General features: G+C 40.7%; 1 protein-coding gene across 1 annotated transcript in view; it reads right to left on the reverse strand.

Annotated features, from left to right (window-relative positions):
• CDYL2 (chromodomain Y like 2) overlaps positions 1–25,216 on the reverse strand; it is a 182,852-nt gene extending 157,636 nt beyond the window's left edge. The window contains exon 1 of the mRNA XM_077133104.1: positions 25,062–25,216. Within this exon, the coding sequence (XP_076989219.1) occupies positions 25,062–25,085 (24 nt within the window). The 5' untranslated portion in view covers positions 25,086–25,216. The remainder of the gene's footprint in view (positions 1–25,061) is intronic.
• Positions 25,217–25,565: the final 349 nt, after the last annotated feature.

Here is a 25,565-nt window from a genome sequence, read left to right on the forward strand (position 1 = left end):
GAACATCCAACCAAAAAGGTGACATTATCAACCAAAATAATTTCAACAGACTAAAAAGTAGGAATGTAAGAGGATGAAATTTAACAATTGTAAAACACAGATTTAGATTAGAAAATCAAAAGAAACAAAGATGCTAGTACAGGCTCTAGATCCAGTACTTGGGAGTGTTTGTGTGAAAAGAAATTTGGGAGATTTTAATTGATTCAAGATTCATAAGACCCAACAAAATAATAACATGTATTTTAAAAGACAGTAAATACAATCTTTAGTACTCTTATCCTAGTATTTTCCTATTTTTGCTTTATTAACTTTTTTGCTTTTATTTACATTTATTCCCTTGGAATATTCTGATTTTTTTTTCTAACTCTTTCAGCTAATTCTTTTTGGTTTTTCATATGTGTTTGAGGTTATGAATGTTCCTCTGAGTACTGCTTTACTCATTGCCCAGAAGTTCTGAGATTATTGTTTTATTCCTGCTATTTTAAAAATATTTATTCTTCAATTTGGGGTGTTTTTTCTGAGACTAAATTAGTTAAAAGTACTAAATTAATTAAAAATCTAGTATCCAAATGACAAGAAATGACCTTTGCTGATGAAACACAAGAATTATTGTAGATAATACATTTGAAGTAGGGCACTGAATAGCAAGAGGGTGAAGGTTTGGGAAAACATATCATGCAAAAAGCCGGAAAAAGAGGTAATGCTTAATTTGGAGAAGACTAATTTCTAGTAGCCCAGAGCTTTTTGGAATATTTGAAAGACTTCCACAAGAACCTCTGATGCTCTAGGTGCTGGGGACACACAGCAAAATAAGCGAGGCATGACCCTGCCTCCAGGGAGATACTATTTAAGCAATAAACACAAAGATTACAGATGCATTACACTCATCAAAGTTACAGAAGAGAAGTGCAGGATGCAGAAATGTTATTACCAAGAAGGCATTTACCCAAGATCTGGAGACCAGGGAAGGCACCTATCAGGTCAACACTAGACATGAAAAGAGAGGAAAGAGGACATCCAGAAAGAAGAAACAGTATGAGCAAAGGTCCTGAGACAAAGGACCTTTGAATAAACTGAAGAGGCAGCGAATCTGGTACACAGAGAAGAAAAGGGTGAGTGCTGCTAGTCAAGACTGGAAAGGTAGGCATGAGTTAGATCACACTAAGAATTTGGGACTGCTGCAGAAGAGTGGGAGGCCACTGAGGCTTTGGGAAGACAGTGACATTTTCAGAACAACCATTTTGCTGTTCAAGGACAATCTCTTTGGATATGGTGTGAGAATAGAAAGTGGTAAAGAGGAAATGCTGGGAGTCCAGTTAAGACGCTACTGCTTAACCCAGATTGGAGAAAGGAATGACGTGGACTAGGATGTTATCAAGGGAAACAGAGCTAGTTAGGAAATGGCTCTGATAGGTCTGGATGGCTGATTTCATTGCTCTTCCCAACAGGTGGAAATTGTACTAAAGGGCAGCTTTGGCTCATTATAAGAAAGCATTTTCTAACAGTTAGCACTATGCAATAATGGAAGAGGCTATTCTTCAAAATAGTGTGCCCCCTTTCCTTGGGACATTTCCTAAAATGGACCAGTGATCATATGTTAACAATGCAGTAGGTTAAAAATTAGATAACATGGCATGTAAAATATTCCTACTTCTAGGACTCTTTGTTAAAATGAATAGAAATGTCAGGCCATCTAAGCAATTTAGTGTAAAACTCTTAAGAAAGAAATAAGTTGCATGTGTATGTGTATATTATCTCATAGCTGTTTTTTTTTCTCTATTCAAGGTGAGAGCTACAGAAAAGTACACTGATAATTCACTGTCAGTACTTTACAGCTTGTCACTCAGCTGGTAAAAAAAAATAGTGTTAGATATCTCTTTCTCATTCTTTTTATTCCTTTAAATGTTGTATAAATGGTTCTGTTCATTTGAACATATTATGCTAACTTTAGTGAAGATTAGTAATGCTTTATGCTCTATTGCTATGAAAAAAAGCCAGGTGTGCAGATCAGTTTGCTACAGCCTGACATTATTTGCCTGGGAAGCCTAGCTGTTTTGAGCATTTAGCTATACAGCTGTATAACATACGTATAACGTATGCACATAGACACCACTGCCCACCAGACACCAAACTACAATCACAGCACATGGTAGCAAAGAAAGAGTTTTCAAAAATACTATCCTGGCCAATTCCAAACATGAAAGGCTGCAAACACCACATCAACCAAAACACACACATACGGAAAAATGCACTGAGGCTCCTAAATATGTAAGATGATATGAAATGGAGACTGACCAAGAAATGCTAACAGCTTCCCTCAAAACCAGAGTTTCCTACTCCATGCTAAAGCCAGAATAAAGGCAGATCGATCCTGCATTGCTTCCATCATCAGAAGTACCAATGCGTGGAAGCATCACTTTTACGGAAGCAGCAGGGCTTACAGCAATTTTGACAAACATCCACTCAGACTCAGGCAGTCACTTTCCCATCCTGATTACTCATTTCACAGGAACTCCTTCACATGCCAACACGCAGGCTGGCCTACGTCATCCCTCTCTTGAACAATATGACATACACAATTGTGTTTTTGTGCTATAAGCACTGAGAAGCAGGAATGTTTTCCTTTTCCTTTTCTTGTTCTTAATGCAATATTAACTAACCTATCCCTGGCATTCTGTATAGCCAGTGCAGTGGCAGAAGGACCAACTGGCAACAAAAAGGAGGGAGGTTAGAAGTAAAATCTTTGGGCATTTTATAATTTATCATGAGATGAATACTAGCGCCTTGGATGACCTGGTTTAAATCCTGGTTCTACCACCTGGTACCTGTAAGCCAATTTCTGAATCATAAGATGGAGAGAATACTAGTTCTCATCTCATAGGAAGAACTGAATGAGATAATGTATGTAAAGAATTTAGCACAGTGTCTGGCACATAGCAAACACTTATTAAATGTATTATTGTTCTTTTTTACTGTATTAAGATTATTTTATACAAAAAGCATAGGCTATTGCATTTCATCAACCTCTTTATGCATCGTGCAGGATCAGAGATTAGGTTTCTTCAAAAGATATACAGCAATTTATTAAGTCAACAAGCAAATAGGATTTGCACAAGCATCTCAAAAAAGTCAATACCAGACCCACGACCACAGAGTAGAGGAAGGGATGGGGGCAGTAAAACAAAATAAATGCTCAAGATAGCAAACACTTTGCCATCTCTGCCATATTTGATAAACAAAGTGAGAAAAATAATCCATGATTTTCTACATAATATCAAAATATACATCCATTCAGAAAGAAAATCAGGTCTAGAGTCTGAACAAAGAGCCATGTGTTTTGTTATGTTTGCTAAAGGTAACCACTGGGTGATTTCCTTCTTCTTTCTAATAACTGTAAGACCCTTACCAAAGTTGTTTCACATGCCTCCATGTACACCATAATCTTCCAAGTGAATGTGATTTTAGGTAGAACACAGACAATCAAATACAGAAATGTAAATATGAAGAGATTGAAACTTTAGGCCTATACTCTTTAACGCCACAGATGCTTTGGATTCCATTACTTGATCTGAGTTTCAACAGTTTCTATTAGTTTAGGATTCTAGAAAAAGTTAAGATACTAGATGCTCCCCATAATGTCAACATCAGACCCCAATCTTTATCACTAATGGAGTGAAACCAGACTCGAGGTTTGCTGAGCCTCACTGGTCTCCTCTACAAAATCTTGCATAAGAAAGCAATAGTGGCATCAAGATTTTCAAGGCAACTATTCAGAATAGTCCAGGAAGATGTTGTCCGTGTCTCATGTGTACCTAGATTTTAGTGACGACACACAGCCAGTTTAGCCTCTCAAGCATATGTAAAAGCATGGAAGCCTTCATTTTTGATCAGTTGTTGGAGGTGATAGTGAAAGATTTAGGAGATTACTTCAGAACTCTCAACTAATACCAAGATTTACCAAACCTCTGAATATGAGGCTGCATTTTCTTTATTGATAATGCAAAGCTGGATTCTGTCAATGAGTTGTTCTTATATGAAATTAGTGTCCACTTATTAGTTGATCAATAAAGACATACAAAACAGACTCAAGAATTCTATGCCCTTACAAAAATCAAAAGACTGAAATGCCTTCAAACTTTTGTAATGAAATCTGAGATAATTTTCCTCTCTTTCATATAAATGAAAGACCTTTCACTGAACACATTATTTTTGAAACCTGCCACCTCTAGGTGCTAGAGACAGAGCAAGACAGACAGACTCAGTGCCTTCACAAAGCTAACAATCTAATGGAAGATATATACAATAAGCTATTGAATTAAAATATATTGAAGTGAGTGCTATAATGAAAAAAGTAAAGCGTTCCATAGGAGTCCAAAGAACAGCAAACACTCAATGATTAGTGGAAGCTTTGCCAAGAGCAACATTTCGACTGAGACCTGAAGGATGAGTACGAATTAAGCAAATGAAAACATAGTTGGGGTGGTGATGGAGTGCCCCAGCCCCTTGGAAAGATATGACTAAATGAGAAAATTAAGAAAAAGTTAAGATACTACGTGTTCCCCATAATGTCAAGGCCTGGGATATCAGTCAATGACTGAGATACCTGGCCCCATTCTTCAACGCCAATGAAGTGAAACAAGACTCAAGGCTGTGCACAGCTTCATTGGGCATGACTGTTCTGTAAACTCACAACTTCTCTAATACAAAAAGGAGAAATAATGGAAGACTCAAGGAACTAAGATTAGGCCTCTGTGGACAGATCACATGCTGTAAGCAGAGAAACAGCAGGAGGTATGCAGGAGTCAAATCACAAAGAGTTTATACATGACTTAAAGGCACATCATCATGATACAGACACAACAAAATGAGGGTTTCAGAAAGATCCTTACGAGTGTAGCGTGAAAAATAAATGAGAGTGCACAGGCCAAGACAGAAATCAACTGGGAGGTATTGGGGTGCACTGGGTAATATCTCCTAAGTTAGGGTGATGATAGCATGTATAAAGAGGAAAAGATAGATTTAAGAAATATACAGCTTGCTAATTCAGCAGAACACACACGATATCAGGAAGAAACGAAGGAGGTCATATCTCTAGCTGTGAACTGGGTAGACAGAGGAACTACTGAAGCTGGGAATCCAGAACAAAAAACAGGTTTTGCAGTGGAAGACAGAAGTTCAACTTTGTAAACTTTGAGCTTAAGAGGCCCAAATGAAGTTAAATGGATGGTTCTGGAGCTCAGGAGAAAAATCCAGACAAAAGTCAGAGACCTGGAAATCATCAGTTCAGTCACCAAAGCTAAAGGAATAGATGGGTTCATTCAAAGGAGTGTGCACAACAAGAGAACAGAAGGTCCAAAACAAAGATGCTCTGCAAGCAGAGGAGGATGAGAACACAAAGGCAATTGAGAAGTAGAAGAACCAATCAAGAAAGAACAAGGGGTGGTCACCCAGCAAGCACAGTTACAACCTCGGACATTTTTCCTTGCATGTGATCCCTGCACAGTACATCAAACAAGGGGTCAAGGTGATCACAAGCATGATTCTAACACATGGCCATTCTGTCGGTACTCAACACCAGGTTGCCTCAAGAAGCTGGCAAGTGACAAATGACATCTTCAGAGAAGCATGAAAATTTTTTAAAGTACAACCAAGGTGCCAGGTGTGTCTTTGGGGAGATTCACCAATCAGTGAATGGCAAGAAGAGATGCTATAGTGGATATTGCAGTCAAGTTCTCCCCTAAGGGTCAATGCACCCATCCTCCCAGGTACTATGAATTCCCTGCTTCTAACAACTCACAGTTGTGTTCTCAAAGGGAATTGCCCTCTGCCAGAGGGAACTGCTGTGCCCAAAGATATGCCCCTTCCCAGAAGCAGCCAATGACTGACTGATACAGAGATAGGAAGGCCTGGTACCCTTGCTACAATTTGGAACACCTCTGAACAGCCACCCAGCTCCAGAACTCCCTGCAGGATCAACTGAGACCTTAATGGCTTCACCATCGATCCAATCCAATCTTCCTAGCTTCCTTAGGCGTATCTCCTAAGAGTATTCCCTGGTAAACCCTCTGCATACAATTCCCCATTTCTGAGTCAGTTTTCCAGGCAGCCCAACATAAAACAGATGGTATATATCAAACTGGACCAAGCCACAGAGGCTAAAAGAGAAAAGAAGCAAAGCTGTAAATGGAAACTGCAGCTGCAAACCACACGGTGGTCTCTGTATATACTTGATATGAAAGGGGCTCTCTCAAATGCAAGACTTTACAGAGAATAGCCACTCTCAAGCTAGTCAACACTCTGTATGAGGAACGGCTCAAATATTCCAATTCATTTGAAGGTACTTTCGTTACCTAATAAATATACACAAGACCTTGTGGAAGGCTAAATGGAAACCTGGATTTCAAGAACAGTCTGGAAGAATCTCCTTAGCAAAGGGAAAGCCTACTGTCATACAGAAAGCAGTAAAGGAGGGTCACTTAAGAAAAGAAAAAAGTAGCCTAGAAACATAGGCTCCAGACATCCTCAATCATCATTCAATGAATATTTACTGAAAGGTTCCCACAAGCCCAGCAAAATGCCATGAACTGGGATATAAAATCACAAATAACACAGACTTGGTCTCTGCTCTCACAGAGCTTACAGTCTAGTAGAAACTTGTGGAGCTTAGCAAAGGAACCCTATACCCCAAACAAAATCCTATAAGAAACCCTAACACATAAAAACAGGTACATGTGATAATTTCTTAATGTAAATGTCTTTTTAAAATTTTTTGTAAATTTAACTTAAGACACTTTATTATCACCGAGTTAAGACAACAGACAACAAAGCCCATTTTCATTAACAACAAAATTTTAAAATGAGGTCCAAGGGTGTTAGCTGCCTCCCTCTAACAGTCTTGGCAGTCCATTTATTTCTGCATAAATGAGAAAACATAATGAGATCGTGTAATGAGAAAACGATCTTTGATTCGCCATGAAAAGTAACTGTAAATGGCATCAGGTTTGGTTTGGTTTCATTTTATCATCTTGCCTGGCAATTTCTGCATGCCTCATTTTAACAGATTCAGAAGTCTGAAAGAAGAGGAGATGGAGGACATTCCCCAGAAGTTCAAATACATGCCCACAGATGGCAGAAAAAAGCTGTATACTAAGGTCTGCCCACAAATCTTTCAATATACCAAAAACTCCAATGAATTAAAAATTTGGTATATAAACATATATACACATTGGATTTCTTTAATTATTACATTCTAAGGGATAGTTTCAAAGACATTCATGATTGTAGCTCCAGCCCTAGAACAGTTCTAGGCATGCATCTGATACACAATAAGTATTTAATGGATGGATGATTTAACATATGAGTATTTTTAAATAAAACTCAAATTCAGAAATTGTATAACCTCCATACTCTGTTAGAAAGGACCTCTGGCAAATAGATTTTACAACACTGGAGAAGAAGACAAGGAAATGAAGACCAAGGAGGAAACTTCCCTGATCAGGAATCTGAGAACAAGAGAAGAGGCCTCTCAGTGGGGGATTCCTAGTGGGGCAGTGCTGATTCTTCTCTAAATCACTTATAAAGCAATATAGCCACATCTCAACCCTCGGGAAGTCTGGGAAAGATGGGGTGACTGGAATCAAGGGGGAATATTTGGGGAGCAGCACCCTTTAAAAAAGAAAGTGGGCTCGTCTGCTATGCCAGAGACCCAGGTTCGATTCCCGCTGTCTGCCCATGTGGGAAAAAAAAGAAAGTGGGACTTAACAGTGAGCAAATGCCCTCCAAGGCTTCTCAATAACCCATCGCTTTATAATGGTCTGGACAATGGTTGGGACTTTCATTGGAGCATTCTGATCTTTGGAGGTCATGGAGGTATCCATTGGTTAAGGCTAGCTGGCAACAATGGTGGATGAGAAGGAGATGAAGAAAGAGACAAGAAGGGTTGGGTCAGGACAGAGAGCAGCTACTCCACAAATCCCACCATTCACTCAGCTACCAGAACCAGAGCCCTACTTGAGGATGGGGTGAATCTCAGACACTGGAGAGGCCTACCCTGGAGGTTCAACACCACTAAGGCCTGCCATCCCAAACACTGCCCCACAGAACTCCAGTCTAACAGAACACCAACGCCTGGAAGGTTCTTGGAGTTGTCAGTTCTGATCCAGAGCCTAGAGCTCTAGGCTGCCCCTCTTCACACAGGCATACAAATGACGATGGCAATTACCAATCCAGCGGGGAGTTTACCTGAAGAAGATATAGACTCAATCAGGCAATTGGATATCTCATTTCACAGCAGAGGTGAGAAACATTCAACATAACTAAAGATTTTCCCAGCAGCACCATTATCAAATGGTAGAGTCTGGATGAGAACTCTGACTGTCAGGGTCAACTAAAGAAGCAGAAACAGTAGGAGACTGATGCTAAGAGATTTGTGGCAGGATCTTGGCTAGACAAGTTCAAAATCCATAGCACAAGGCATCAGTAAGGGCAGACTGGAACTTTCAGGCAAAGGCTTAAACTGTTGTACATGACAGAATTTCTACTTCTTCAGGGAAGCCTCAGCTTTCTTCTTAGAGCCTTTTCATTGACTGAATCTAGCCACACCCCACCCTCAGGTTGTCTAAGCCAATCTCCCTTATTTAAAGTCAACTGATTAGGGACTTCAATCACATCTACAAAACTGTCTTCAGTAAAACACCTAGAATAGTGTCTGACTGACTAACTGTAGCCTACAGTTAGTGTCTGATGAAGCCTAGCCAAGATAACTCATCAGAAAGACCTCACATAGATTTATCAATATGACCCAAGTAGTGCTATTTATCAATAGCACACCTTACCTCTCCTCTCAGTGGAATGATGGTGTAACAAACCCTTTAATGCCAAACTTTACCTCCTTGTCCTCAAATCACCAAGACCTTATCCTTGAGAAAAGTTTATTTAGGAAGATTCTGTATGACTTATACATATTCCACTACCTTCTTTCAGCAAAATTACTGAAGATGTCAAACCCAACTGTCATAAGCCAACCGGACAGGGATGTGTGGGGTTTATGGAAAATCACTTCTTCTAAGAAGGTAGATCCAATCACTCAATGTCCATACTGCAATACTGCAGTCCAAGTCATCCAAGGTAGTAAAGGATGTGGAGAACTTGGAGAATGGAGATGGGTGATTCATTCTCCCCATTCCACTCTTGGGTATCATATTCACTCTCTCCTCACCATCAAACCCAAGACTCTTCAAAGAGTTGCCCATATTTGATGTCTCTACCCCTGTATTTTCCACACCAACCCATTCATCATCACACTGTAATCAAGTCCTCTCCCACCCAGCAACATGCTCATGGAAGAGAGCCTCCCAAAAATTAACAATGACTTACTGGCTGTGAAATCCAAAGGACTACTGCTGCATTTTTCCTCTTTCTGAAAATTCAATCTTCCATTGGCTTCCTTAACAACAAGGTCTCTTGTTTTTCTTTGACCTCTCTTACAATTCTTTGTGAGTCTGATCTTCATTCTCTTCTCCCATCCTTTAAGTATCCTTTTCCCAAGTACCCGTTCATTGGACCCCTCATGTTTACACATGGTCCTCTGGCTGTCACTGTAAAATCTATAGACGAATGCTTCCCAATCTCTTATCCCCATGCTGGGTATCTCTCCTGAGAATCAGGTTTACATGTCCTACTACCATGAATGGCTATAGCTGGATGTCCCACAAACATTCCAAAATCATTATCCTTTTTACCAGACCTACTTCCTTCAAGCAATACTTCTTCCTGGGCTCCCTATCTCAGTAACTGGTTCCACCATCCACCTAATGGACTAATATAGAAATCTAAAAAGTTATTCCTCAATTCTTGCCTTTTCTTCATGCCTACAACAGGTTCAGTTTGAGTGGAGGGGGAGCACAGATAAAAATCTACATTTTCCACATTTCTCCTGCTAGCAATCACTGTATAATTATGTTCTGACCAATAACTCTATGGTACTTCCAGGAAAGTACAGAGAGATGACTTAAATCTTACCCTTGCCTCCTTTCTCCTTCCTCTTCCTGTTAAAGGTGGTTAGAGATGCATGGCCACCTGGACCATAAAATAACCCTGAGAACAGAAGCTATAAGCTGAAGATGACAGAGCAGAGACAGACAGAGTCTGGGATGCTAAGAACTTCAAAGTGCCATCATACCAACCCTGGACTGCTTAACTCCAAACTTATTTTATGTAAGAGAGTAAACCTAGTTTAAACCACAGTTATTTTGTGTATGTTTTCTTCTTTAGCCTAAACTAATCTTAGATTAGACAGAGAAACTAAATTGTGTTGATTCTTTTTAAATCTTTGTCTCTCTTCCATGTCTTTCATCCCTACTACCACTACCTTAGTTCAAGCCACCTTCATCTCTTCATCCATGTTAACTGGTCACCCTGTCTCTAGTTATCCTCCAATCTAATCCACTGTCCATTTCTGATGAGATATTTGACAATATGTATCAATTACATTAAAAATGTTCAAGTAATTTCATTTCTCAGAATTTATCCTAGGGGAAACAGTCAGACATGTATACAAATAATTTGTACATGGATGCTCATAACAGCAGTATTTATACTAGTTTACAAATTGAAACAATCTAGATGTCCAACAATAGGGGATTGATTACTGGACAAAATGGTGTATCTATTTAAGGAAAAATTAATCTGTCATTAAAAAATCACAATATAGAATAATACTTTAGGGTAAGGGGAAATACGTATATATTGTTAAATTAAAATAAAATGTTAGAGAATAGCATTTACTCTATATTGCAACTGGGTTTTTCAATAATTTTTTTTTGGGGGGGGTGCATGGTCCAGGAATTGAACCCAGGTCTTCCACATGAAAGGCGAGCACTACCACTGAACCACCCATGCACCCTGCAATTGGGTTTTTACATTATAGAAATACGTATGGAAAACAATTCTTAATTTTGTATCTACACCAACAAAGCTAACATTAAATTAATTCAAATACCACATTAGTATTAACTAATTGTATTAATCATGTACCAAATGAATAACAATAATTACCTTCAGTCATTATAACTTCTATTTATTCTTTATACTCTTATTTCCCAAAATTGTAACAACAAACATAAGTTGATTTCAAAAATAGAAAAGACAACAGATATTTGCAATTAGCCCTTCAAATATGACAGTGTCCACCCTTTAGCTTAAAAATCCTCAATAGCCATCACTTTCTCAGGAAAGCCTTCTCTTATTCCCCAAGGCTAGATCATGGATCCCACATGCTCCAGGAGAACCGTGTCTTTCCAGGACCAAATACTTTCAGGCTGTTCTCTTAACTATAACTCCCAACAGACTGTAGAGTCACAGAGGGCACAATCTCTTTGCTTTCCTGGTGCCTGGCATATACTTGGTTCTTTGAATATGAAGTGAAAAAAAAAGTAATGACGATGCTATGAATCTAAAAACACTTATATCTTCTTCTCATCTTCCAAGGGCTGCAAAGAAGACCCATACCCTTAGAATCTAATTTTTAATCTCCAAAGCTTAAGATCTTCAAAAATTCCTATGACTGAACTATTACTTAACAATTGGCAAGGCTGAAAAGAGTCATACAAACCCCTTTTAAAGCCCATGTATGCTCCTGAAGAAACGACTTAATGCTATGATGACTTGACATCAAAGTTTACTTGAAAATAAGATGATGACTATCCAAAGGGGAAATTTTAAAAGAACTTTCAAAAAGTGGGAGAAGCCATACATCCATTCAGTATTCATCAGGTGCCTACTCTGTGCCAAGGTATCAATCCAACTCAAGGGATGATACATTATCTCTGGAACTTTAGCTACTTCACATACAGGTACAGAGACTTAAGTTGCATCACATTTGATATTTTCTACTGTCACAACACATGTTCTTTGATGATAATTACTTCAGATGTGATTGGCAAATAGGGAAATGATGTCAGTACATAACAAGTCAGCTGTGTTGGTTCATATGAAATTTTTCCTAGCTCGTTAGTACATTGAAGCAATTATAGGCAAGCATTTTCACAAGGAAATACTTAATATACAAAGACTTAGAATAAAGCTGAGAATGCACATACATGCCTTTCTTTTATATGAGTAGTGACTGATTTAGTGGCCCAAGAATCACTACACCTTCTACTCTGGAAACCTATGTGGAAAAGCTGTAAGCGCAGTTGGAGAAGCTACAAACATTTCCACTTAAATGGATGAATGAAGAAGGCTATGCCCCGGACCAGATTTTAATTTGGATGACAATGAACTATTAGAATTGAATGTCCTGTGCAATCTACAAAAAGAAGGACAAGCCCAAGGTGAAGACTATACAGGTTGGACTGACTGTTGAGTGCCAACACTAGCCGGCAGAATTTAACCAAACTTTATTTTTATTAGAATATTGTCCTTGTTTTTATTAGAACTTTGTGTTCTGGTTTGCAAAGTTCCATAGGTTTTCAGTGGTCTGCCTCAGTCCTGTTTTTCCTGCTATTTTTAGTGTATGATGTTGCATAACATGACACATATATATGGCACGATAGCAGAAATGCCTGTTTGTCACTGTAGCAGGGTTAATTTTTAACTAAAGTAAATTTCTTCCATCAAAACTAAAATTATTGGAAGATGGTGGAATAGGAGAGGTTGAGTACACCCCTGCTCCAAGGGATAGCTAGAGAAGGGACAGAAGATTCCAAGGTGTAGGTGACCTAGGAAAGTCTTCTGCACCTTATAGAGAGACCCTAGTTGCAAAAGCTGAGGAACTAAGAAGCAAAGAACCAGAGACTGTCTGGCTGGTGCAAACAGCCTAACGCAGACCTAACATGGAAGTCAGGAGCCCTCAGGAGTGCAAGGACAGGGAGACCAAGATTAGGAAGAAAGCCAAGTCACATTCCTTGAACTTGCTACCCTCACCAGCGCAACCCCACAACCCATGACTTGCCCCACACCTCATGCACCTCAACCCCGTCACCCACCCCTCTCCCTGCACTCCAAGCACCCCTGCCCCAGCAACCCTTTGTGCATGTAACCACTCCCACCCTAAGCGCATTCATGCCTGCCCCAACCCAACACACCTCTGCTGCGCAAGTGCAGTCTCTCCCCACCCCCTCCTTGGCGCTACCTCCCCCTCCTCCACTGTTCCAGGCCATAGCCAGCACATAAAGGCTGCAGGCACTTAACCTACAAACCAGGCTACACCCGCCCCCAGCCCAAACAGTTCTGCAACCCCACCCCGCCCTTCCTGAACTTTACATCAGTTTATGGCCCTCCCACATCTGCACATGCGCACAACCCTCAAGCTCGCCTTTCAGCTATGGGCAATCACTGACCTGCACAGCCTGGCCACATCTGCCCCCAGCCCACGCAGGCGCAACACTGACCCACTGCCCAGAGCTCTGCACATGCGCACAAAGACCCCACCTACCCAGAATGCCACAGCTACCCTAGTGCTGGGCGCCCATGCTCACAGGCACCAGCGTAGCATCCCCAGCCTGCGCTGCAACACATCACTGCACTGATGTGCCTTGCCCTGTGCCCCTAATCCTGCTCCACATCCATCCTGAAAATACAAAGTTTTAGGCTACTGAAGGAAATCAACTTCCAAAGTAAACCAATCAGATATTTACAGGCCACAAAGACAACAGACGATCATTAGGCATATCATGATGCAGACAGATAAAGCCCAGCCTAATGACCAAATTAAAACACCGGAGGAGACACAGATGTTGGAAAAACTGATCAAAGATGTTCATTAAACTCTACCAAATAAAATAAACTGGGTGGCTAATGATAAAAAAGGAGTTCAAGAAGAGCATAAAGAGGAATTTGAAAGAATAAATAGAAAAAGAAAAAAGAAAAAGAAAAATAGCAGATATCGCAGAGATTAAAAATGCTGTAGACCAAATAAAAAACATACTAGAGACACACAACAACAGGTTTGAAGAGGCAGAAGAAAGAATAAGTGAACTAGAGAACAGGACACCTGATTTCAAACACTCAAAACAGCAAATGACAAAAGAGATGGAAAAATTTGAACTGGATCTCAGGGAAATAACGGGGAAAACAAAGTGTACAAATATAAGAATCACTGGTACCCTAGAAGGAGAAGAGAAGAGAAAAGGGCTAGGTAGATTAGTTGAGAATTTAAAGGGGGAAAACTTCCCAACCTCTATAAAGGGCATAAATATGCAATCAAAGAAGCTCAACAAACTCCAAACAGAATAAATCCAAATAGGCCTTCCCCAAGACACATACTAATCAGACTGTTATATATTGAAGAGAAGCAGAAAATTCTGTAAAAAAGGCAAGAGAAAAACAATCTACTATATACAGGGGTAACCACATAAGACTGAGTTCAGACTACTCAACTGGCACTATGGAGCCTTAAGAAGGGAGTACTATGTTATATCCGAAATCCTGAAACAGAAAGACTTCCAGCCAAGAATGCTGTACCCAGCCAAATTGTCCTTCAAAACTGAGGGAGAAATTAAAATTTTCACAGACAAACAAATCCTGAAAGAATCTGTCAAAAAAAGACAGGTCCTGCAAGAAATACGAAAGAAGTTCTGCCAGTTGAAAAAAAAAGACAGGAGAGTGAGGTGTTGAGGAGGGCACAGAATTGAAGAGTACCAGTAAGGGTAACTTTAAGGATAAAGAGAGAAAGATGGAAAAGAATATATAGATTTGACAAATAAAATCTAAAACATAAGATGGTGGATTCAAGAAACACCTTTTCAGTAATAACTTTGAATATTAACAAACTAAACTTACCAATTAAAAGGTAGAGATTGGTATAAGGATTAAAAACTTAATCCAGCTATAGGCTGCTTACAGGAAACTCATCTTAGACGCAAGGATACAAATAGATTGAAAGTGAAAGGATGGAAAAAGATGTTCCATGTAAGTTGTAACCAAAAAAAGCAGGAATAGCTATACTAATATCAGACAAAATAGACTTTAAATGTAAATACATCATAAAAAACAAAGAACGACACTATATATTAATAAAAGGGGCAATTCACCAAGAAGAAATAACAATCATAAATGTTTATGCTCCCAATCAAGGAGCTCCAAAGTACATGAGACAGACATGGGCAAAACTGAAGAGACCCACAGATGTTTCAACAATAATAGCAGGAGGCTTCAATACATCACTCTCCTCTGTAGAAAGAACAACCAGACAGAAGATCAACAAGGAAACAGAGAAGTTAACTTGATAAATGAATTAGACCAAGCAGACATAAATAGGACATTACACCCCAAAACACCAGGATATACATTATTCTCTAGAGCTCATGGAACATTCTCCAGAATTGATCATATGCTGGAGAATAAAACAGGACTTTATAAATCTAAAAACACAGAAATTATTCAAAGCACTTTCCTTGATCACAATGTAATGAAGATGGATATCAGTAACTACCAAAAAACAAGAACTTACACAACTATATGGAGATTAAATAACACACTCTTAAACAACCAGAGGGTCAAAGAAGAAATTGCTGGAGAAATCAGTAACTATCTGGAAATCAGTAACTATCTGGAGACAAATGAAAACAAGAATATAACATAATAGAACTCATTGGATGCAGCAAAGGCTGTGCTGAGAGGGCAATTTATTGCCCGAAAATGTCTTTATTAAAAAACAAGAAAGAGCAAAAATCGAGGACTTAACTGCTCCCCTGGAGGAACTTGAAAAAAACAGCAAACTAACCCCAAAGCAAACAGAAGAAGAGAAATAACAAAGATTAAAGCAAACTTAAATGAATGGGAGAACAAAGAACAATAGAAAGAATCAAGAAAACCAAAAGTTGGTTCTTTGAGAAAATCAATAAAATTGATGGGCCACTAGCAAAACTGACAAAGAAAAAAGGAGAGAGGATGCAAATAAACAAAATCAGGAATGAGGAGTGCATTACCACATACACTAAAGAAATTAAAGAAATCAGAAGACAATATTATTAACAACTATACGTCAACAAACTAGACAACTTAGATGAAATGAACAAATTTCTGTTAACACACAAACAAGCTACATTGACTCATGAAGAAATAGATCTCAACAAAACCAATCACAAATATTCAATCAGTCACCAAAAATCTTCCTACAAAGAAAAGCACAGGGCCAGATGGCTTTACAGGGGAATTTTATCAAAATTCCAAAAAGAACTAAATCAATCCTACTAAAACTTTTTCAAAAATGGAATACAACCTAACTCATTTTATAAAGGCAATATCATTTCAATACAAAAATTGGTAAAGATGCTATAAGAAAGGAAAACTACAGGCTAATGTCCCTAATGAATATAGACACAAAAGTTCTCAAAATACTAGCAAATCAAATTCAACAACACATTAAAAGAATTATACACCACGACTAAGTGGGGTTTATACCAGGAATGCAAGGATGGTTCAAAACAAGAAAATCAATTACTGTATTCATTACACATTAACAAATCAAAAGGGAAAAATCACATGATCATCTCCATTGATGCTGAAAAAGCTTTTGACAAAATTCAGTATTCTTTTGTGATTAAAAACACTTCAAAAGATAGGAATCAATGGTAACTTCCTCAATATGATAAAGGGCATATATAAAAACCGACAGCCAGCATAGTACTCAATTAGAGGACTAAAAGCTTTCCCCCTAAGATCAGGAATGAGACAAGGATGACCTCTGTCACTACTATTATTCAGCATTGTACTAGAAGTTCTAGCTAGAGCAATCAGGCAGGAAAAAGACATAAAAGGCATTCAAATTGTGAAGGAAGAAGTAAAACATTCATTATTTGCAGATGACATGATACTATACTTCGGAAATCCTGAGAAATCTACAGCAAAGTTACCTGAGCTAATAAACAAATTCAGCAAGGTGGCGGGATATAAAATTACAGTGCAAAAATCAGTAACATTTCTGTTCACAAGTAATGACCTAACTGAGGAATCAGTTAAGGAAAAAAAATCCATTCAAAATAGCAACTAAAAGAATCAAGTACTTAAGAATGAATTTAACTAGAGACATAAAGGATTTGTACACAGAAAAATACATAATATTGCTAAAAGAAATCAAAGAAACTCTAAATATGTGGAAAGATATTTCATGCTCATGGATAGGAAAGTAAAATATACTTAAGATGTCAATTCTACCCAAATTAATCTACAGACTCAACACAGTATCAATCAAAATTCCAACAACCTACTTTGAAGACTTGGAAAAGCCAGTTCCCAAATTCATCTGGATGGGAAAGAGACCCTGAATAGCTAAAAGCATCCTAAAAAAGAAGACCGAAATGGGAGGATTAACACTTCCTGAATTTAAAATTTATTATAAAACCACAGTGGTCAAAATAGCATGGTACTGGCACCAAGATAAAAGTACTGACCAATGGAATCTAAGTGCAGAAATAGACCACCAAATCTACGGTCAAATGATTTCTGACAAGGCCTCCAAATCTACTGAGCTGGGACAAAATAGTCTTTTCAATAAATGCGCATGGGAGAACTGGATACCAATAGCCAAAAGAATGAAAGAGGACCCTTACCTTACACCCTACACAAAAATTGATTCAAAGTGGATCAAATACCTAAATTTAAGAACTAGCACCATGAAGCTCCTAGAAGAAAATATAGGGAAACATCTTCAAGGCCTAGTAATAGGAGGTAGCTTCCTAAACTTTACACCCAAAGCACAACAAACAAAAGAAAAAAACAGATAAATGGGAACTCCTCAAAATCAAATGCTTCTACACCTCAAAAGACTTTGTCAAAAAGGTGAAGAGACAGCTAACTCAATGGGAGAAAATGCTTGGAAATCACCTATCGGACAAAGGTTTGAAATCCTTTATACATAAAGAAATCATACAACTAAACAACAAAACAACAAACAACCCAATTATTAAATGGGCTAAAGATATGAATAGATATTTTTTGAAAAGCAAATAAAGATGGCTCAAAAGCACATGAAGAGATGCTCATTTTTTATTAGCTATAAGGGAAATGCAGATCAAGACTACAATGAGATACTACCTCACACCTCTAAGAATGGCTGCTATTAAACAAACAGGAAACTACAAATGTTGGGGAGGATGTGGGGAAATTAGGACACTTATGCACTGCTGGATGGAATGTATAATGGTACAGCTATTATGGAAGACAGTTTGGTGCTTCCTCAGGAAACTAAGTATCAAGTTGCCCTATGACCCAGCAATAGCACTCCTTGGTATATACCCAGAAGAGTTGAAAACAGTGACACAAACAGACATTTGCACACCGATGTTCACAGCAGCATTATTCACAATCACCAAAAGATAGAAACAATACAAATGTCCATCAACATACAAGTGGATTAACAAAATGCAGCATATTCATATGATGGAATATTATACAGCAGTAAGAAGAAATGACGTACTGAAGCACATGACAAGATGGCTGAGCCTTGAGGACATAATGCTGAGTGAAATAAGCCAAACCCAAAAGGAGAGATACTGTATGACTCCACTTTTATGACCACAGCAAAGGTAAAATCAGACGTTTATAATACAGAATATAAGGGACTGAGAAATACATAGAAGCTAGAGATGGTTGAATGGTTTTAGCTAATGCGGTTGAACTCAAATGGAAGGGAATAGACAGAAGTGAAGGCGGTCCACTAGTGGGTCTATAAGTAATATTGCCATATTGAAGGTGAACATGACTGAAAAAGGTTATATAGACCTATGTGTCCCATTGATTAAGAAAGAAATATAAATAAGTTTTTGCAAGAACTATTTCAAAAGTATGACTCATGTACAAAGAGTATTTAAGTCCGGGGTTCAGGGGGGAAACTGTTATTGCATGCTATGGTCTATGTTTAACAGGAAAACATCAGAAGTACCACAGCAACAGCAGGGGTAAATAATGTGGGGAGGAATAAGAGTTAAGGGGAGGTTTCAATTTCCGATTCGGTTGAGGGTGTGTTCATTGGTTATCTTTCTCTTGGGAACAATGAAATTATCTAAAATTGAGAGCATTGACGGGCTGTGGACTTTGAGCATTATACATGATGCCTAATGAATGTAGGTGGCTGAAGGATGAGAAGTAGATTGGCGAACAATGATATATACATATGATCGAATATTTTGCTGCTACAAAAAGGAACGAATTCGTGAGGCATGAAACATTGTGAATGAACCTGTGGGACATTTGGTGAGATAAAATAAGCCAGAAACAAAAGAAGAATTATTGTATGGTCTCCTTTAGAAAGTGCTTATAAGAAAACCAGGGGCCTAGGCTGTAAGCCCTTATAACAGACAAATTTATTCCAGAGTGGTAATTATTATTTCTGGATTTTGAAAAGCTTTTCATATATGTAGAACCTGGCATTTAGAGATAAGAACAAAACAGATCAGGTTTGGATTAAGGTAATTCAGAACACAGGGATGAGGAAGACATTGCCTATATTTCAGAACCATGCCTACTCTTTGAGACCGAAAGAAAGAAGGTTTATCCTATCCAGAACCTAAATTTTCTGTATCACATAATCTAACTCAACCTGTCTGGATAGTTTATCTGAACAATCGAAATACAGGGAGCCCAGAATAAGAATGAGGGCCTTTAATCCTGTCTAGCTTAATGCAATGCTTGGATACATCCTAGCATATATTAAGGAGATAATCAAAAAAGTGTTGGCAAAAAAAAAAAAAAAAAGAAAACATTGGCAAAGTTCCTTGAGAGATGGGAGAAAAAAATATGGAACTATTAAACTTTACTATCAAGGAATTCCCTGATATTGTGTCAAACATTAGGGACACCCAAATCAATAGGCCAAGTCCTTGATCTTGAGGCTTACTCTTGTGAAGTTATGTATATGTTGCAGAGAAGCTTAACCTACCTGTAGGTATGCCTAAGAGTTACTTCTGAAGGACCTCTTTTGTTGCTCAGATGTGGCCTCTCTCTCTCTCTAAGCCCAACTTTGCAAGTGAAATCATTGCTCTTCTCTCTACGTGGAACATGACATCCAGGAGTGAAAGTCACCCTGGAAGCATGGGAGATAACGTCCAGGAATGAGTTCAGCCATGGTCCTATGGGATCAACAATTCCATCCTTACCAAAAACGGGAAAAGAAGTATAACTAATAAAGTATCAGTGGCAGAGAGAGTTCAAATAGAGTCGAGAGGCTATTCTGGAGGTTGCTCTTATGCAATTCAGTTAGACTTCGCTACCTATCATAACTTGCCAAACCCCAACCAAAACCATTCCAGCCAATCTTAAAGAACCCCTAGGGCAATACTGAAGATTCTACAAAGGTTCCATGCACTAGGTTAACTTTTCAGAAACCTACAACCTCCAGATGGGTCCCTGGACCAGATAAATTCTGAAACCGAGAGGGCCCAGCCTCTCCAGAACATCAGATCGTTCCATCTCCCTACCCCATATTACCAACAGCGTGAAATATGAAAAAGTTATAATGGCCATAGTCCAAATACCCCTAAAGAGTGGGATGGAAAGATCAAAGGTGATGGTGGAGTTATACAGAGAAGGTAGGGTTTAACAAACGAATATGACTGCTGAATCATTAAACTGATATTTCTTTTAGTCTCTAGGATCTTAGAGCAGCTAGAACCAAAAACCCTAAAATTGTGGAACTGTAACCCATATCAAACTCTGGAATCTGTTCTACAACTAATTATTGTGCTGGGCTTTGAAATTTATTGCTTTTTTGTAATATGTTATTTTTCACAAGAAAGGGAGAAAAAAGTCATTGTGATGATAAAAGAAAGCATTTATTCCTGCTAGCCTCCTACACTCTGGTACAGCTAGAAGGAAAAATCTGAGATGATGGTATGGTAGCCCAAGACACACTCTGGGATCTGTCCTGTAACTCCTTTTTGAAGAGTGCTTTGAAAACTATCGCTTTTCTCTTTCTTTGCTTTGTATAAAGGTCATATTATACAATTTTTTTAAGTTAAAAAAAAAACTAAAATTATTCTATTTGTTATTGCTATCTGTCTTATTTGGAATTAAATGAAAATAGTATTTTCTCATATATATTATATAAACATACCCAAATACATACACAGATAGACAGACAGACAGATGATAGATACGTTGGCATGTATATATCTATATTAATCCCCAAAGAAAGAATATAGCATATTTCATTCTTTTAAGATAGAACTTGGGAAAATATGAACTTAAGATTGACAAGCACACAAGGAAATATCACTCTCAAGTCCATCTCAATACATTTCATCTTGAACACTACTGATTTACTCTACAGACAGAGAATTCTCTTTGAACAGTCCTCCTCACAAACGCTAACTAATCACAGAAGATGGAGAGAAAAATACCACCCAACAGCAAGAAAAGCCACATGGTTAGAGTTTAAATGCCTTCAATCCTCATAATGAAGAACAGCCTGGGTTCTCTGATATGGGACTTGACATTTCCTACCAGAGAAAGAAGTAAGCCACACTACACATGGTGTTACCAACACCAGGAAATCACTAGCTGGGGAAGAAAAGAGAATGAGGGGTAATGCTCAACATAAGGCTATAGAAAGGTCACCCAAGGTGTGTATTTAATTCAGACTTCAGGTCAATGGCTCGATAAATATCTGAATGTTAAAGATCTGGGGATACACAGATGGCCAAGACAACAGAGCTGGGCTTGTCATTTCACCAATTATATCTTCCTGATACCCAACATCTTAGTGAATAACTGACTAGAACCCCACAGTTGCAAACTCTAATGTGTACTGGAGCCCATAAGTAATGTAAAAGAATAAAGTAGAATGGGTGCATGGTAACAGAGAGCATAAGAGGATAGTGAAAAACTAGAGTCCATTTGCTTTATCTAAAGGTATTCAAATCCATTTTTCTTAACTTCTATCAAGGCAAAGCAGTCAATAGCCCACATCTGGCTCACAGGCTGACAGTTTATGACCTCTGTGTTTAATAGAATATAGACTTGAACATCTGGCAAAGGAGTTTCAATTTGTATCCAGACAGATGTCTGTCTATAAGAACAACCAATATTTACCTTCCCATTGGGTTATGGTCATAACACACCAAAAGATGACAAGAACTCTGATACAAGAGCAACAAAATAAGACAATCTATCAAGATCCAAAATTGTGGAAGCTGAACTTGAATCCACAGTTCTTCCTTATGATTGGAGGGGGCCATTAAATAAAGTTCTCATTTTCTGGTGTCTTTAAAATCAACACCTGTTCCTAAAGAAAGCTATTTAGGGAAGGTTAACTCTTTATAACTCTTGTCCCAAATTTAATTGTCTGAAAAGAAAGAGAAGATGAGGAATTACTACAATCCAAATCAAATCTTCACCATAAAGCGTCAAAGAGCATGTCAGCAGACACACAGGTGAAATAATATCAATCACAAATGTAAAAGTTCTTAGCCTGCTCAAAATGTGATTTATCAGTCAGAGGTTATAAGAAGCCATTCTATATACACTCAAATACAAAATTAAATTAATGCAATAACATTTTATGTACACTCAAGTATAAAATTAAATTAATGCAATACCATAATTCACAATGAGATCTGTTTTCTTGTTGTTTTTTTCCTTTCAGAGTCAATCAATGTATTGGATATTCCAAAATTTGTCCTAAATCAACCACCTGTTTAAGTGCACAACAATTTACTGCTAGAAATATATGTACTAAATGTACACTTAGCACTACTCATTGTTTTTAAATCTAAATTTGAACAATAAACTAAATTCCTTGGTCTGTGTTATGTAACTTAGACACAGGCTGTTAAAATGTTGACATTCGTTATATTCTCACAATGCAATTTAGCCCTTTTAGTAATGAGTATGCCAATAATCAGCAAGGGAAAAACCATTTCACATCTAGTACAATTACCTACTATCACAGAAGTAATTATTATTATTGTCCTGTTTATTGAACTTCAATAAGAACTCTTGAAGGTGCTAAGATAGTTGCAAGGCCATTGTGAAAACTCCCCTCTTAACAGACTCATTCAGCAACTATAATTACTGATGTTAAAGAGGGTAGTGTCAGATGAACATTAAACATGAAATTATCCCCTGAAGGTCCATACGTTCTGAACTTCAAGTGGGGAAATATTGACAGCTCCTAACATGTCTTGTTACCACCTTCACGATGCAACTTTTCACCCAACGGAGGTCAACAGCTCTAAGATGACTCACTGTCAATGGGAAGAAAAATCTACAATCCCAGCAGGATGAGTTCTGCCCTTGAACAATGCGTTCTTTGGGCCAATGTCCCAATATTGCAGGTCATACTTTAGGAAGCTCAATCGAACCTCCCCTTTCTCACTGTGCTTCAACTTTAAGTTTCAGAAATTGCTCAATCGTCTTGAAGCAGACCAAGGAACTTGGTTGACCATTGGCCATGCCATGCAAAAGTTCCTCATCAGGTCTCTACCCAATGTCACCTCTATTATGATAGGGATGGAAGAGAGAAGAGGGTACCTGCGTCATTCATTCAAGGTGCAGTAAGAGCCATCTGCCCCACCTGAAACCATTGGGTGGCAGTTCACGACTGGGCTCACACGCACCTAGAATCATCCATAAGAACCTGAAGGCACAGGAGGCCTTGATGTTAACTTGCCTGCTGGGTACTCAACTCTGGCACCAGTCCACCAAGCCACCATCTGAAAAAGGTCCAGCTGGCCACAAGGCCCCAAAGGACAAAGCCCAATATAAGAGAAGTTGCCTCTTCAGGTTATAAGAATCATCCCCACCCCACCCCCTTCCCCCAGGCTACCCAGTGGCCAATGCCACTCCTTCCAGGTACTCCTCCCCACTTATCCTAAAGCCATGAGAACCAGAGCTAGTGCTAACTGATATATGCAGGAGAGTCTCGGTCCAAGCTGACCCATGGCTCTGCTTCCTTGAAGAATCAGCAGGCCTTCGGGTTGAAGATGGCTGGTCTCTTAGAGTCTTTATCCTGAACCTTCTCTTGGGGACCAAGATTTCTTTGGGGGCTTTCTCCCCAGGGTGTGGTGGTTGTTTCTTGTTTTATCCTCCTGCCGAGGATCCAAAAGCAGGAATGGCTGTGTCCAGAGCTAGGTTGCTAAGCCCTGGCTAGATCCCGAAAGGCCATGGGCATTTCTCCACTGCTTCAAAAAGGCCAGACTAGCGTCTTCCTCATTGACCACCTTTGTGAAGGCTCCAGAGTATCGAACGCAGGTCACTACCTGTGTGGACCTGGAGACAGGTACCGGCTGAGGGTGACGCTGAATGTTGGCGGCAGGGCTCACCTCCGCTGTCCTCCAGCAACGTGTTTCCACCCACCTCCGACTTCCATGTTCCCTTCCCTCACACCGAACGCCCTCTGCAGTGCCCCCTTTCGCCCCCAAGGGGCATGACACCCGTACAGACCGCCCCCACGCCCCAGCCCGGAGAGCTCTGGAACCCGTGGCCAGGGCAGCAGGTGGGGGGAGGGGAGGCGGCCTGGTGGCCCCGGGGAGCGTTTTGGCGGGGTCTCCAGACCCCCCACCCACCTGTCCCCCGCGACATCCCTCCGCAGCCCCCCCAGGACCCCGCCCTCGCCCCCACCCGACTCCGCGCCGCTCGCCCTCCACCTTCCCTCCCGCGCCCCCGGCCCAGCCCGGGCCGCGCAGCACCCGCCCCGCACCCCCGCCAGCGCGGCGCGGCCCCCCGCATTCCCCGCACGTCCGGCGCCGACTTTTACCTGTACTTTCTGCACTCGAGGCGGCTCGTCGGGTGAGGAGCACCTCCCCGGGACCGCTACCTCCCCCGCCCCGGCTCCGCCCGGCTTCCTCCTTCCCCTCCAAGGCCGCAAAGTAGATGGAGTAAGAGAGTGTGTGAGCGAGAGAAAGAGAAAGAGGGAGCGGGCGCGGGCGCCGCGGGAGGGCGGGCGGCGGGAGGACGGGCGGCGGGCGGGAGGGAGGCGCGCCCGGCCCCCGCCGCCCTCCGGCCCCGCCGCCGCCGCCGCCGTCACCGCGGGCTCGGCAACTCCGGCTCGCGCCCGGCCCGGCCCGCTCCCCGCCGGCCGCCCGACCGCGGGCTGGGGCGGCCCGCACCCCGCGTCCCCGTACCTCGTAAAGGTCCCCAGAAGCCATGCCAGGCTGCGGAACTTGGCTCGCCGGGTGTGCGCGTCTGCTCGCTCGCGCCCTCCGTGCGTGTGCGCGCGGGGGCCAGTGTGCGCGTGTGTGCGCGCGTGTGTGTGTGTGTGTGAGTGTGTGTTGAGTAAACTGTGTTTTTGCAGAATGACAGGCTTGGGGGCTGCCTATGCGCAGAATCAGAGCGGGCGGCGGCGGGGCTGGCGTAACCGGCGGCGGCGGCGGCACGAGCGCGGGCAGCAGCGACGGCCGCGCAACGCGCCCGGGAGGGACGGACGCGGCCCGAGCGCCTCGGCCCGAGCGACCCGGCGACCCGGTGGCAGTGGCTGCAGCCTGCAACGGCTCGCCCCGGCGCCGCCTGCAGGAAGCCGCCCCGCGCCCGCCGCCGGCCCGGACGCTGCTGCCACTGGGCGAGTCCCCGCCCCCCGGGAGCCCGGCCCGGCCCCCGGGGCGGGGTGGGGGGGTGGGGCGCCTGCCCGA

Source organism: Tamandua tetradactyla, chromosome 16, assembly GCF_023851605.1.
Source record: "Tamandua tetradactyla isolate mTamTet1 chromosome 16, mTamTet1.pri, whole genome shotgun sequence".
NCBI lineage: Eukaryota > Metazoa > Chordata > Mammalia > Pilosa > Myrmecophagidae > Tamandua > Tamandua tetradactyla.